Genomic DNA, 15,188 nt, shown 5'->3' with positions numbered 1-15,188 from the left:
CCATCGCAGGCCGGAGAATCGCCGCGGGGGGCCTGCCGACCCCGAAGGGGGGGTCGGAGAATTCTGCCCAAGGTAACCGTTCATCAGAGCTGATGAAAGGCCACCTTGACTTAAAACACTCTTTCTCTTCACAGACCTGCTGAATATTTCCAGCATTTAAAATTTTTTATTTCAGGTTAAGGGCATCTTTTTTTGTTCCTTCAGCGCCTATTTGGAATGGAAGCAAGGGAAGCTCCATGAGAGAAAGCTGAATTGCTTTATGTTATTTTTGCACAGCTCCTTTTAGTTCAGGCATGTTTTAATTTTAATTTTCCTGAAAGAATTGTGGGGGAAATTCAATTTGCACCATCGAGAGCACAGCACCAATGATGGGGGAAGATCGCCATTGCTCTCAGTATTACACTGAGGTTCAATCCTGCTAACATGGCAACATCAGACAATGGGCTGCCCACATACGGATCAAACAGGCGACTAATGGACTAATCAGCATGGCCTACCTTTTCGTTTCCTTTCTCAGAGGAACTCTTCTAATTAATGTCCCCCAAAGATTGAGAAGTGTTATTCATGAATAGTAAGGTATATGAGATTATGTGTCAAGGGGTGTAATAAATGAACATTTACATGAGGTCCTTACTTTATAGGAAGGAAAAGTACATTTCACATTTCATCTGATGCCATTGAACTTCTCATTTACATCTAAGCATGGTGGAAATTGCGGCAGATTAACTCTATCCAGCTTGTATGTGACATTTGCTTTTCTTTATTCTTTGATGGGCTGTGGGCACTGTTGGAAAGGCTAGCATTTGTTGTCCATCGCTTAATGCCCTTTAGCTGAGTGGCTTGCTAAGTTGTTGAGGAGGGTTATTAAGAGTCAACCTCATTTCTATGGTACTGACTTAGATTTCCTTCCCTAAAGAACATTAATGAATCAAATGGGCTTTTACAGCAGTCAATGGTAGTCGTATAGCCAACATTACTGAGGTTAGTTTTAAATTCCAGTGGCGCAATTCAGTGACCCCATTGCCTCTGGCATGGAGCTGGGTGCAACGGATGAATCGCACGAGAGCCACAAAGCAGGATCTGCGGCGGGCGCTGGGCCGATCATGAGTCATCCGACTTGCTTCGCCTGGCGCGATCTGGATCTTCCTCAGATTCAGATCTGAATATTTAAATGAGCCTTGCAAACTTGGCACTGCCAAGGTACCCGGTTCCCAATTGGCAGGTTGGCACTACCAGTGGTCGGGCCGAGGTGGGGGGCCTTGCCAAGTAGAGGGAGGGTGAGGAGAGGTTGTTCATGGGGCTGCCCTAAGGTTGAAAGGTGAGGGGGTTAATAAAGTGGGGATGGGGAATGCCTGAAAGGGGGTGGGGGAAATCGGGGCTGCCGGAGAAAATGGCGCTCGAAGTTCGGCAGCAGGAAATCACTCCCCGAGGCCAATACAAAAAGGCAAAGTGCCGTCAATTAGCGAGATGTTTCTCGGTGCTGCAGCCACCGAGAATCACCCCATTAAGCACGCCCGCCGGCGGACTTAGTTTGAAGTCCACTGAATCGCATCCAAATTTATCAGTTTAATTCAACTTCAAATCCCTTTGGTACCATACAGGGTCACCCTCCTTTGTTAACCATTTCGTAGTAACATCTCAAATTACATTTTACTGAAGGACTCTGAATTGCACACTAACCTCCAATAGAACAATTGTAAAAAAATCTCCTTCCTGAGTAACAGTCCTTTGAGAGCTTCTAGCTAACCCAGACTTTCATATTTCAGCTAACTACCAGGCAGCACAGTAGCACACTGGTTAGCACTGTTGCTTCACAGCGCCAGGGTCCCAGGTTCGATTCCTGGCTTAGGTCACTGTCTGCGCGGAGTCTGCACATTCTCCCCGTGTCAGCGTGGGTTTCCTCCGGGTGCTTCGCTTTCCTCCCCGAAAGACGAGCTGTTAAGTGAATTGATCATCCTGAATTCTCCCTCTGTGTACCCGAACAGGTGCCGGAATGTGACGACTCTGGGTTTTTCACAGTCACTTCATTGCGTGTTAATGTAAGCCTACCTGTGATAATAATAAAGATTATAGATTCAGGTCAGTCTCCATGGGTATTCACCATATTCATATAAAGGGAGAGACTTAACTCAGGGAATGAGACCAGCTTCTCCCAGCTGACAGCACTAATATCTGCATTGTTTCCAGTTTATCTGGGGAGCAATTCGTTGGAAAGATTTAAAAGTCCAGTTTTGGGTTTCTCTGTTGGGGTGTTTCATGACGTTTGTGGTGCCGAGATTGACACTGCTATTCAGCGGCACTTAGCCATTTTTTAGGCCCTTGGGGAGTTTCTCTCTCTCGCTCTCTCTCTCTCTCTCTCTCGAGGCCACACTTTGAAAGTTTTGCCAGCACTGGGGAGCTGAGCTCGCCAGCAGGACCGGCTCCTCATAGGTCGGGGCACCATTTTGAATGGACCCCCACTTTCAGGGCATCCGCTTCACCTATTCAACCTTTCTGTGGCCCCTGCAAACCTCCCCTCACTCCCTTTTCATGGGCATGGCCCCTCTGGCCTTGACCCTTGGCAGTGCCAACCTGGCACATGGACTCCTTGGCACTTCCATCCTGATAGTGCCCCTAGCACCTTCGCAGTTCCAAAAAGTCACCCTGGCAGTGTCAGTTTGGCAGTGCCAGGGTGCCAAGCTGGCAGGCCATGGTGCCTGTGTGTCAGGGGGTGTGCCAGGGTACTACCCTGCCCTGTCCCTGACCACTTGAGATGCTCTAAAGGCTTCTAAGATATCACACCTGAGCCACAATTGAGGAAACCAGTACTAAATGGTATCCAATTGAGGCTTTGCTGGTGCAGCCCTTGACGCCCAGGCGCTGGGTGAATATAGTGTTGGCATATTTAAATGAGCCATTATCTGGATCATACCCCATGAAGGCATGATGCAGATAGCAGCAGACGCCGCGGATGGGTGCGAGATTTTGCGGATGGCGCGAAGCACTATTTGGGCGTCTCCCGCGATTCACCCAGCTCTGCACTGGTCTCGTTGTGGTGGGAAAATTGTGCCCCCGGTCTCACAGGTTTGTACTCATCGGGCTGGTTACATTACTTTGTCTTTTGCCGTTTGAATGGTATTTGGAATTCACCGATGAACCTGCTGATTCACACAAGGGTATTTAACGCTTCAGAGGCCAAGGCTTATGAGTAAAATAAAAACACATATCAACTACCTGCATATGACAAATGTAAAAAAAAAAATCTATCCTATCGGGGTGCTGTCCTTCATCACACTGTGCATCGCCAAGAAACTATGGGTCTGCGGGGGGGGGGGTTTCTCTGGATTCTAAAGGAAAAGTGGAAGGTGGAAATTCCTTTGTCACAAATGAATGAGGCAACGAGTGCAGTAAAAATAATTCTGTTCCATTTTTAATCAGAATGACAGAATTTGCCAAATTACAAGCATTTACCAATCATGTTACTTTGAACAAAACTACACCGGACCTTCAGGGTAAAAGAACATCATCTGTGTGTGGATGTCACAGAGTGAGTTGAAATGTATTTATGCCTTTAGAGCTTTTAAAGTTAGGTGGGACTGGTGGGTGCCCACTTCATCAAAATGTTTACACCTTGTCCCCGTGTAAGAGACCAAATAGGGAATAAACCCCAATCTGCTCTGACATGAAATCAGTTGACTTGGTTCTTGATCTAATTTGGTACAGTCCTTAACTGTTTCAGAAACATTGGGTGATGTAGGATGAGCAAGAACGCTCCACTAAATTAAACACTGTCTGCCAAAATGAATCAAAGCTGTCAGAGTACAAGATTTAATCATTTAAAACGATACATGTCAAATTGTTCTGAGCCTCTGTCCAATTTAACCTTTGTTAAATTCTACAACCAATCAGACAAAACAACTTTGAAAGTGTTTATCAATTAAAAAGCGACGCCAATGTAAGGGAAAGGCATTGCACGATATGTATAGATTAACCATCAGATCTGATCCTTTGTCATGTTATAGCTTTTAATCCTGACATATTTTGTTATCCAGTGGAGATATTTCTCTGTTAAACGTGTATAGATGCCAGGTTTGGTGGGTTCTCCACAGTCAATGCCACCTGAAACAATGCCCTTGTATTCTTTCTTCTTGTTCTTCATCATACATATTAATGGTCCACCAGAATCTCCCTGCAACAAATAAATATACAGTATGCTATTGATTAGAAATATACCTCGGACGTATTTAACACTGCACATGTAAATGTGTCTGAAGTAAAATACTGCAGATGCTGGCAATTTGAAATAAAAACACAAAATGCTGCACCTACTGAGCAGGTCAAGGAGTATCTGGGGAGAGATACGGGCAGAATTTAATCATTGTGGTGGTGGGCTAGTTCACCAGCTGGACAGCTGGTGGCAAACCGACCCACGCACCAACCCCTTCTCCCAAACAGACATTTGGCTTCCCTGATCTAAATTTAAAAATAAATTTAGAATACCCAATTATTTTTTTTTCCAATTAAGGGGCAATTTAGCGTGGCCAATCCACCTACCCTGCACATCTTTGGGTTGTGGGGTAAGACTCACGTAGACACGGGGAGAATGTGCAAGCTCCACACGGAGAGTGACGTGGGGCAGAGATTCAAACCCAGATCCTCAGCGCTGCAGTCCCAGTGCTAACCACTGCGCCACGTGCCACCCTCTTCCCACCCCCCCCCCCCCCACCCGATCTAATTTAGCACCAATCAGACATTCCCTTCATTGGCGATGGGATACATGTTGCCTTATATTCAGGGGGGGGGGGTATTTTCCATCTCTGAGAGCATCAGACCAATCAGCGATTGACAGATCTTCCGCGAATGGGAGTTATAAAAGGGTCCAGCCTTTACATTTGGCAGGACCTTCACTCCCCTGGCCTCACCCTGGTCACCCCCAGGCTACCCACTCCTCCATCTTTGTTGAATTGGTTTGTACCGGTTCATCATTTAAACATTTCAAGTCCTCTTTCAAGTATTGTACTTCATGCAGCGACACTCCAGTATTCTCAATAAGTCCTGTTGTTTCTTACTGACTGGCCTCTCGTGTGTGAAAGTTAACTATTGACACTGAACAGATTTTCTTTGGCAGACTATGATTCCTCTCTGCCATCCATTAAGCATAAATTCTCTCATCGCACTTCTGCTAATTGTTTGTGAAACACCTCACACTCTTTGCTGGGAACCTCTACCTTTGCTCGATGCTCTTGATTTTTGTCTCTTCATATATCTCTTTGGAAATGTAATGGATTTCCACGGTTTCTTGCAAATGTGCAGCTGTTTGCTTTGGTACTCCAAGTATATAAAACATTCTTACGCCTTCTCTGAAAACTGGCTTGTCAGTTATTCCAGTGTGACTTTGAAGGCATTTTGTTTAACTTTGTGCTGTCTCAGTGGAACAAACACTGACCTGAGGTATCCTAGTAGTGAGTAAAGATCCTTATCTGGATTTCTCTTTTTGTTAGGAAGCTCAATTAGTTCACCTTGAGTTTTCTTGTATTTTACCAAAGTCTCATGGAGTCTGTTCCACTGTTCTGACATTCTGTTGCTCAAGGTACTCTTTATTCCGTCATGATGCTGAACGATGATGTCCTGTTTGAATTTGATCTTGAAGGACAATTGGCTATTCTTTCAACTATTTATTTTCTTGTCCAACTCTTGTCTGCTCACTTCGCATTTTAGTGTATTGCTTTGCCATTACTGATAGCTCCAATGCAGCTTCACCTGAAGGACCATTCAATTTTGTTTTTAATTCCTTGCATGTTTCCAGAGGTACATATTGGTTGCTCAAAAAGTCTTTCAAGGCCAGAACTTCTTTCAGCATATTACTTGTCTGCTGTTATGTCTGGCAGTATTTCAGGTGAAGTTCTTCCAACTCAGTTTTGACACGAACATTCTCTGATTCTGGGGACAATCTAATGGCGCCATTGCGCCCGGCCTGGATCCTTGCCACCTGGTTAGATTGCGTAGAGGCCAAAATCCGATTCTATGCAGGGCGCTGATCCGTTTCCATTCTAACCGGGGGCCTCACGGTAGCATGGTGGTTAGCATCAATGCTTCACAGCTCCAGGGTCCCAGGTTCGATTCCCGGCTGGGTCACTGTCTGTGTGGAGTCTGCACGTCCTCCCCGTGTGTGCGTGGGTTTCCTCCGGGTGCTCCGGTTTCCTCCCACAGTCCAAAGATGTGCGGGTTAGGTGGATTGGCCATGCTAAATTGCCCGTAGTGTAAGGTTAATGGGGGGATTGTTGGGTTACGGGTTTAAGGGTTACGTGAGTTTGAGTGGGGTGATCATTGCTCGGCACAACATCGAGGGCCGAAGGGCCTGTTCTGTGCTGTACTGTTCTATGTTCTATGTTCTAACCGACCCAGATATAGTGAAATTCCAATTAACACCAATTGAGGGCAATCTCCATATCATTGATGAGATGGACGCCCTATCTAACGGCATCCCAAGCTCTAACTGGCACCCCAGTGGGAGGACATGTGGGCACTCTTTAGCACACCTATTTAAAAACAAGAAGTTGGCGGAATTGCTGTTGAGGGGAGTGGAGGAGGTGAGCAGCCATCTTTGAAATTGGGCATGCAGGCTGGGGGCTCTGGAGCTGCTTTCTCAGTGCTTGGGGGAGGGAGGAGATCCCTGGGGAGAGCACGGGCCTGGTCAGGGGGTTGGGCACCATTGGTGGGGGGTCGTCCCTGGACTGGCAGGGTGAGGGGTTCAGGCACCTGCAGGTTACTAAATGCCAACCCCCAGATTGTGTATGCCCATAATGGGGGCAACTTCAACTACTGCCCACCTGTCCCACCGAACACACCCAGGGCAGAGCCCTATTGTAGTAAAATGGTGAAGGTAACTTCACGGTAGCATGGTGGTAAGCATAAATGCTTCACAGCTCCAGGGTCCCAGGTTCGGTTCCCGGCTGGGTCACTGTCTGTGCGGAGTCTGCACGTCCTCCCCGTGTGTGCGTGGGTTTCCTCTGGGTGCTCCGGTTTCCTCCCACAGTCCAAAGATGTGCGGGTTAGGTGGATTGGCCATGCTAAATTGCCCGTAGTGTCCTAAAAAAGTAAGGTTGGTTTGGGGGGGGGGTTGTTGGGTTACGGGTAAAGGGTGGATACGTGGGTTTGAGTAGGGTGATCATTGCTCGGCACAACATTGAGGGCCGAAGGGCCTGTTCTGTGCTGTACTGTTCTAAGAGAACTCGCCCTGACTGTGAGGAGCCTCTGGCTGCACAGCTGAAGGCTATTGCTAATAGAGAATTGGCAATGTTAGTTATGAGCTCTTCACAGCTGTCGAGTGGAATTTCATAGGTACACGTTCCATGTCACTGTGAGTGTTATTGCCTACCATCCCAATCAAACTATGAAACCTGGACACTTTACCTGAACCCTGGAGGTGTCAACGCCACAGAGACAGTGGACAACAGTCAAACACCATAGAGCTGGGCTTCAGCACTGGGGACATTCCCGCAACCAGAGCGTGAGTGCGCGTGCATCGGGGCGGGAAAATGAGCCCGGTCCACATAATGTTCCCGTCAGGTGTCTGGGGTCCAGTGTCTGGGGCTCCATCTGTGTCCGGGATGGATGCACAGGGTGGGGACCCACAGGGTGGATAGCACCCTGAGAGAAGCTGGGGAACGTAAGGGTCGGGCAGGCTTGGGGGTTTCAAGGGTCCTGGGGTGGAAGCCACAACTGATTGTCGGTCTGTCACCCTCTCCAATTCCTTACTGATATCACATTATGGATGGTAATGCGGACCCCGCAGCAGCTGCCTCGTGGTGCTGGTGGCAGCCCAGGTGTCCAGATGCCGGAGAAGGTGGGAGCAGCAGTGTCATCGTAGGCTCGAGGTGGCAGCCCATGTACAGAGACCCTTCCAATACTCTGAGGACCTGGCCGCACACCAGGCTGGGGAGGGACCCAGAGGTGGAGGTTGGTGACAGCTCAAAGTGTACAGATGTCGTTGTCGTTTGAGGAGATGCCGGACAGCATGTGCCGCAGGAGGCTCCGTCTCAACAATGGCACCTTTGCCATGTCCTTGCGGACTTGGCACCAGCAGGATACCCAACCCCGGTGGCCATCAAGGTCACTGCTACCCTAAACCTTTAGGCTGGGTTCATTCCAGGGCTCAAGTGGGGAATACCACGACCTGCAACCTACAAGTGCATCCGTGGAGTCACAGGTGCTCTGTATGCCCGGACTTCAGATGATACAAACTTCAAGATGGGCCAAGCCATCAAGATGCCCGGGCAGCAGGATTCTCCGCCAATGCCAGATACCCCAGGTACAGGGGGTTATTGATGGCACACATGTCACCTTGCGCACATCGGGGCAAAAGAGAGTGCCCTTCATCAAGAGGGATTCCACACCCTGAATGTTCAACTTGAGTGCAACCTCCACCTCCGGATCAGGCACATGTGTGCACGCTTCCCAGAGACTGTGCACGGCAGCTACATCCTGGGCCACTCGGAGATCTCTGGCGTTTTCCAGGAGCGTCCGAAGTTAACTGGTTGGCTCTTGGGGATAAAGCTGAGGTCCTGGGTGATGGCACCAGTGCAGAGGCTGATGCAAAGACCCAATGCAATGAGGCCCATGTGGCCACCCGTTCTGTCATTGAGTGGTGCATCAGACTGCTTAAAATGTGGTTCCAATGCCTCGCCCGCTCTGGTGGTGCAGTACACCTCTGGAGCGTTGCCGACTTACTGTGCCCTCCAAAATGTGGCACAGCAGCGGGGCGGTGTGCTGGAAGTGGAGCAGGAAGACATGCGGCCTTGTCTGAGGAGGAGGGTGAGGAGGGGCCGGACAAGGATTGCGTGAAGGACGGGTCCGGGGGGGGGACCCGAGGGAGCCGCAGAATGATGGAGGACAGGCAGTGGCAGAAAGGGGTCCGGTATGTCTGGAGGACCAGGGAGGCTCTCATCCTCACCCGCTTCTCATAGGATGTAGCTCTGTCCATCATCTCACCCCCTCCCCCATGCCCTTCACATCCACACACACCCCCGCGATCACCCAGTTCCATCCTCCCAGGGTCTGTCTACCATCACTCCAAGGTGATGGCCCTGTCCTGAATTTCACGGCCGCACCACAGTGTTTACATCAGCTTTGAGTGGCTTGTCCAGAAACTCGACATAAGGCTGGGTTCCAGCTAGGTCCTGCAATCCAGCAGACCTCTGGCTGCTGTCTCTCCTGGATGTTCCCACCTCCATCTGATGTACATCAGCAATGTGTGGTTCTCACCAGATTGTGCTCCAGAAGCCTGTCCATGTTGCCCATCGAGGTGCGTCTCTACACTGGTGGAGGGTGGGGATGACAGCTGTGACACATCGATGGTGGTCCTCGGAGTTCCCCTCCGAGGTGGTCTCTTGGAATGTGGGGGCGGGAACCCCGAATGGGTCGGCACCAACAGGTGGATATCCTGCGGGAGAATGGTCAGTGAGAGGGAAGGAACATTATGCCTGGCATGAACAACTCACATGTCATAGGTCGCCTGGGTGGGGTCGGTGGATAAACACCTCTGCGACACGTATAGCGGTCAACCGACATGGGCACTGCTGCTGGACATGGGTGGGTCATGCTAGTGGGTGCACAGTAGCGGTATTGTGCTCAGGGGTGAGGGCTGTGTAGTGCCAGCTGCCAATTCGTTGCGTGGGAGAAGGGAGGGCGGGGGAAGAGTGTGGAGGACCAGTGCCAGGGGACCAATGTCACTTCAGCCATGTGGCCCTGTTGAGGTCGGTGACCTTCTTACTACAATGGACTGAGGTCCTTCTCATCATGTCCCTGAGCTGATGGTTGTTTCCACTGCCTCCCAGGTGGCACTGGCTGTCCTGTGGTTGACCCTCCGACCCCCTAGGGCGAACAAGGGCAGGATTATCTGACCCCCCGACGGGTCGGAGAATCGCCGGGGGGGGCCGGGGTGAATCCCACCCCGCCGCTCCGACGCCGGCTGCCGAATCCTCCGGCGCCAGGTTTCGGGCAGCGGCGGGGCTCACGTCGCGCCGGTCGGGGGCCGTTGGCAGCGCCCCACCCCCCTGCAATTCTCCGGGCCCCGATGGGCCGAGCGGCCGTGCGTTCCTGGCCAGTCCCGCCGGCGTGAAATGGCTTCGAGGGTGGCTAGCGGAGTCCTTGGGGGGGGGGGGGGTGGGGGGGGTGGGGGGGGGGGGCTACGAGGGGGCTCCCACGTGGCCTAGCCTGCGATCGGGGCCCACCGATCTGCGGGCGTGCCTGTGCCGTGGGGGCACTCTTTCCCTCCGTGCCGGCCTCTATCGGGTTCCGTCACGGCCGGCGCGGAGAAGAAACCCCCTGCGCATGCGCAGGAAACATGGCGACGGTCCTGCGCATGCACCAACTCGCACTGGTCGGCGGTGGCCCTTCGGCACCAACCCCTCCAGTGGCGGCCTCGCTCCCAGAAGTGCAGAGGATTCCGCAACTTCCGGGCAGCCTGACGCCGGAGTGGTTCACGCCGCACTTGGCCTCAGTACGGGCCGCCCCGCCAATTCCGGGAGACTCCCGGCCAAGGTGTCCCGTCTTCATAGAATTTACAGTGCAGAAGGAGGCCATTCGGCCCATCGAGTTTGCACCGGCTCCTGGAAAGAGCACCCTACCCAAGGTCAACACCCCCACCCTATTCCCATAACCCAGTAACCCCACCCAACACTAAGAGCAATTTTGGACACTAAGGGCAATTTATCATGACCAATCCACCTAACCTGCACATCTTTGGACTGTGGAAGGAAACCGGAGCACCCGGAGGAAACCCACGCACACACGGGGAGGATGTGCAGACTCCGCACAGACAGTGACCCAAGCCGGGAACTGAACCTGGGACCCTGGAGCTGTGAAGCACTTGTGCTAATCAGTATGTTATCATGCTGCCCTGTCTTGACTCCACCGCGTCCAACACTCTGTCCAGGTCTGCATCTCCGAATCCTGGAGCTGGTCGATGAGGTGACATGGCTGCATGCTGTCTTGGGTTTGCTCATGAAGCTCGTGGAGGATCATTTCTGGCCCTAATTGACGTTAGATACCGGCTGCTGCCTCGCTGGGTTGGCCTTTGGGAGGCACGCGGCAAGTCCCGCTCCCTATCATACTTAATGCTTCTCCCGTTAGATCGTCTTCTATCGCTGCTTTTTCTTGCACTGCCCGCCACAGGGCTTTTTTCTTGTCATTCACCACTGTCTGAAACATCAATAAGGAAATGATCTGGTGCTTCTGCCTCGGGCTTTCCGTAAAGATATATTACTGGGGCTCCTGGAGAGTTTTGTGTCTCTCTGGTGCCCTCACGTGGTTTGTGTGGGTGTTGTCTTTTGCTTTTTTCCACTGTGCTGGAGTTTCTGTGCTGTTTTTTAAGTTCTGCAGGCTGGTTGAAGTTACATTAATGTCAGTGGCATGATATGCAGACACACACATAATGATATACAGGCAGGCACAGACAAGCAGCTAATGGACACAGAGAACAGGACATGACCAATAAGCAGGCAGGACACTCAGGGGTGGGATCTGACTATAAAAGACATGAGGCACTCACACTCCGCCTCTTTCCACTGATGACAATCTAGAGAGTCAGTCGAAGGTGTTGTTACAATCTCACAGTTCCACCACGTGGCAAAGAGCTAGTCTGTTTCAGTCAGACAGAGTAACCACACGTACGTTCGCAGAGAGTCGAACTCACAGAGAACTGTGCTAACTGCTATTAGTTCAATAAACCTGATTGAACTAACTTCAAGGTTTGGAGTATCTTTTAGGGCAGCACGGTAGCATTGTGGATAGCACAATGGCTTCACAGCTCCAGGGTCCCAGGTTCGATTCCGGCTTGGGTCACTGTCTGTGCAGAGTCTGCACATCCTCCCCGTGTGTGCGTGGGTTTCCTCCGGGTGCTCCGGTTTCCTCCCACAGTCCAAAGATGTGCAGGTTAGGTGGATTGGCCAGGCTAAATTGCCCTCAGGGTCCAAAATTGCCCTTAGTGTTGGGTGGGTTATTGGGATAGGGTGGAGGTGTTGACCTTGGGTAGGGTGCTCTTTCCAAGAGCCGGTGCAGACTCGATGGGCCGAATGGCCTCCTTCTGCACTGTAAATTCTATGATCTATGATCTAAGCTGCATCCAGTTGCAGCCAGTGTTAGACCAGTGTACTTAACACGACAGTCAGGACAATGTCATTCGCAAGAACACCAAACCATTGATTAAATTGGTCTTCCTCTGAATCATTAAAGAGATCTTCACTTACAGGATATGTGCGTCGTTGGCTAGGTCAGCATTTACTGCCTATTGCACTTTCCCTTGAGAAGATGGTGGTGAATTGTCTTCTTGAACTGCTGCAGTGCCTGTGGTGTAGGTGCACCCACAGTGCTGTTTGGGAGGAAATTACAGGATTTTGATCCAGCAGCAGTGAAGGAACAGTGAAATATTTCCAAGTCAGGGTAGTGAGTGACTTGGAGGGGAACATCCAGATCGTGGTGCTACCATGTGTTTGTTACCCTTGTCCTTCTAGATGGCAAAAGTCGTGGGTTTGGAAGGTGCTGTCTAAGGAGTCTTGATGAGTGGCTTCCATGCATATTGTAGATGGTTCACACGACTGCCATTGTTTGTCAGTGGTGGAGGTAATGAATGTTTGTGGAAGGGGTAGCAATCAAGTGGGATGCTTTGTCCTGGGCGGTGTCGAGTTTCTTGAGTGATGTTGGTGCTGTACGCATCCAGGCAAGTAGGGAGTATTCCATCACAGACCTAACAGCGGACTGATGGGCACACGGTCGCACAGTGGGTAGCACTGTTGCTTCACAAGACCAGGGTCCCAGGTTCGATTCCCAGCTTGGGTCGTTGTCTGTGTGGACTCTGCACATTCTCCCTGTGTCTGTGTGGATTTCCTCCGGGTGCTCCGGTTTCTTCCCACACGTCCCGAAAGACATGCCGTTAGGTAATTTGGATTCTGAATTCTCCCTCCCTGTCCCCGAAAGGCGCCGGAATGTGGCGACTCGGGGCTTTTCACAGTAACTTCATTGCAGTGTTAATGTAAGCCTACTTCTGACAATAAAAATTATTATTATTGCTTGCGCATTGTAGTTGGTGAACAGGCTTTGGCTGGGGGGGGGGGGGGCGGGGGTCCAGGAAGTGAGTTACACGCCATAGGATTTCTAGCCTTTGACCTGCTCTGGCAGCCAAAGTATTAATATGGCTAGTTCAGTTCAGTTTCTGATCAATGTTGACCCAGTGTTGATTGTGGAGGATTCAGCAATGGTAATGCCATTGAATGTCAAGGGGTGATGGTTTGACCCTCTCTAATAGGGGATGGTCATTGCCTGGCACTCTTTGACACAACTGTAGCTTGCCACTTGTCAAGCCAAGCCTGGATATTGTCCATGTCTTGCTGTATTTGGACACGGACTGCTTCATTAAGGGTTATGGTGTTCGGGCCGGAAAGTGGAGCTGAGTCCACAAAAGATCAGCCATGATCTAATTGAATGGCGGAGCAGGCTCGAGGGGCCAGATGGCCTACTCCTGCTCCTAGTTCTTATGTTCTTATGTTCTTATTATCTGAGAAGTTTCAAATTGTGTTGAGCATTGTGCAATCATCCCTACTTCTGACCTTATGATGGAAGTCAGATAATTGATAAATCAGCTGAAGATGGTTGGGTCTAGGATATTGCCCTTAGGAACTGCTGCACTGATGTCCTGAAGTTTGGATGATTGACACCCACCAACCACAACATTTGTTCCAGATATGATGCCAACCAGGTAGGGGTTTTACTGATTTCCATTGACTCCAGTTTTGCTCTGGCTCCTTAATTCCACATGCAGTCAAATGCGGCCTTGATGTCGAAGGCAATCACTCTCACCTCACCTCTGGAGTTCAGCCCTTCTGGCCATATTCAAACCAAGGCTGTAATGAGGTCAGGAGCTGAGTGTTCCTGGGAGAACCTGAACTGAATGTCAGTTAGCAGGTTATTGCCAAACAAATGCCAAATGTGAAAATTCACTTCTCAAGGATGCCAAATTTCCTTTTCAGCTTTGACAAAGAGTCATCCAGCCTCGACAAGTTAGCTCCCTTTCCTCTCCACAGATGCTGTCAGACCTGTTGAGATTGTCCAGTATTTTCTGTTTTTGTACCAAATTTCTTGTTAGATTTGACCTTTGGATTGTTCCAAGTGGAGTCGGAAGTATGAAATTGTGATCCATGTTAAAGATGTTTAAAGTGTGAGTACAGCTTTAAGAGCACACAGACTTTCAGGAAGCAGTCACCGCTCATTGCAGAACAAAGGATTTCCTGTGATTGCCGATTTTGATGGGCTCCACAAAATGGTAGCGGCAGGATCTCAGTAAAGATTCAAAGGAAGACCCAATGAATACTTTCTTTTTTACTGGTTTGGTGACCTTGCGAATCATCTTGTCCTGATGCAAGGAAGTGATCTTGGACTTGTGAGAATAAGTCATCTAATTTTCTCTGTGTAGTCACTGAAATTTCCTCTCTGATTTCCACATAAATAATGGCGAGCAACCTTAATTCTTCTGCAAAATCCAATACAACTTTAAATGAAAGAAAACAGCTAGCAATCAATCTGCTTTGCAACGAATATACTTTGAAACTGTTAGAATTTTAATTTTAATTTAGAGAACTGCAGCTTACCGCACATGAATCCTTTCTCGCTTTACTATCACCAGCACATAGCATGTCCATTGTTATTAAGGGATCATAGTTGTAGTATGTTTTACTGTTGCAGACCTTCCTGTCAATGATGGTTATATTTACTTCCCTCAGAGTATCAGATTGTTTCAGGACATTAGGATCTGTCGTTCCCCATCCTGCTACACTGCACTTGGTTCCAGCTTTGACATCTTCTGTTGATTTAGGCAATTCCAGAGTTGATATATACTTGTTCAAAACAGCATCTCGGGCCAACTGTCCCAAATTAACACAGAAAATAGACTGGATTATTAGATTTAGTGAAAATCATTGGTCAATCGTGCTGCATTAATTAAACTGAAAATATTTTAGTTTCATTTTCAGCAGGAAACCTTTGGAGCTTTCGAGAGCTCCACTATGTGAACACGATAAAGTTTGCAATAACGTGGATGAATTAATTGCACAAATAGGTGTAAACGGGTGTCATATAGTCGGGATTATGGAGACATGGCCACTGGGTGACCAAGGATGGGAACATCCAGGGGCATTCAGTACATAGGAAGGACAGAC

At 49.6% G+C, this 15,188-nt stretch overlaps 1 protein-coding gene across 1 annotated transcript in view; it reads right to left on the bottom strand.

Moving 5' to 3' along the window:
• Positions 1-15,188, bottom strand: part of LOC119963626 (polyserase-2-like) — an 84,205-nt gene that overhangs the window by 61,437 nt on the left and 7,580 nt on the right. Inside the window, exons 4-5 of the mRNA XM_038792955.1 lie at positions 14,622-14,894; positions 3,976-4,168 (exon numbers count right to left, since the gene is read on the bottom strand). Of these exons, the coding sequence (XP_038648883.1) occupies positions 3,976-4,168; positions 14,622-14,894 (466 nt within the window). The remainder of the gene's footprint in view (positions 1-3,975; positions 4,169-14,621; positions 14,895-15,188) is intronic.

This window comes from Scyliorhinus canicula, chromosome 3 (genome assembly GCF_902713615.1).
Source record: "Scyliorhinus canicula chromosome 3, sScyCan1.1, whole genome shotgun sequence".
Classification (NCBI taxonomy): Eukaryota; Metazoa; Chordata; class Chondrichthyes; order Carcharhiniformes; family Scyliorhinidae; genus Scyliorhinus; species Scyliorhinus canicula.
Note: the sequence above shows the minus strand (reverse complement) of the source record. Positions and strands in the feature narration are given on the sequence as shown.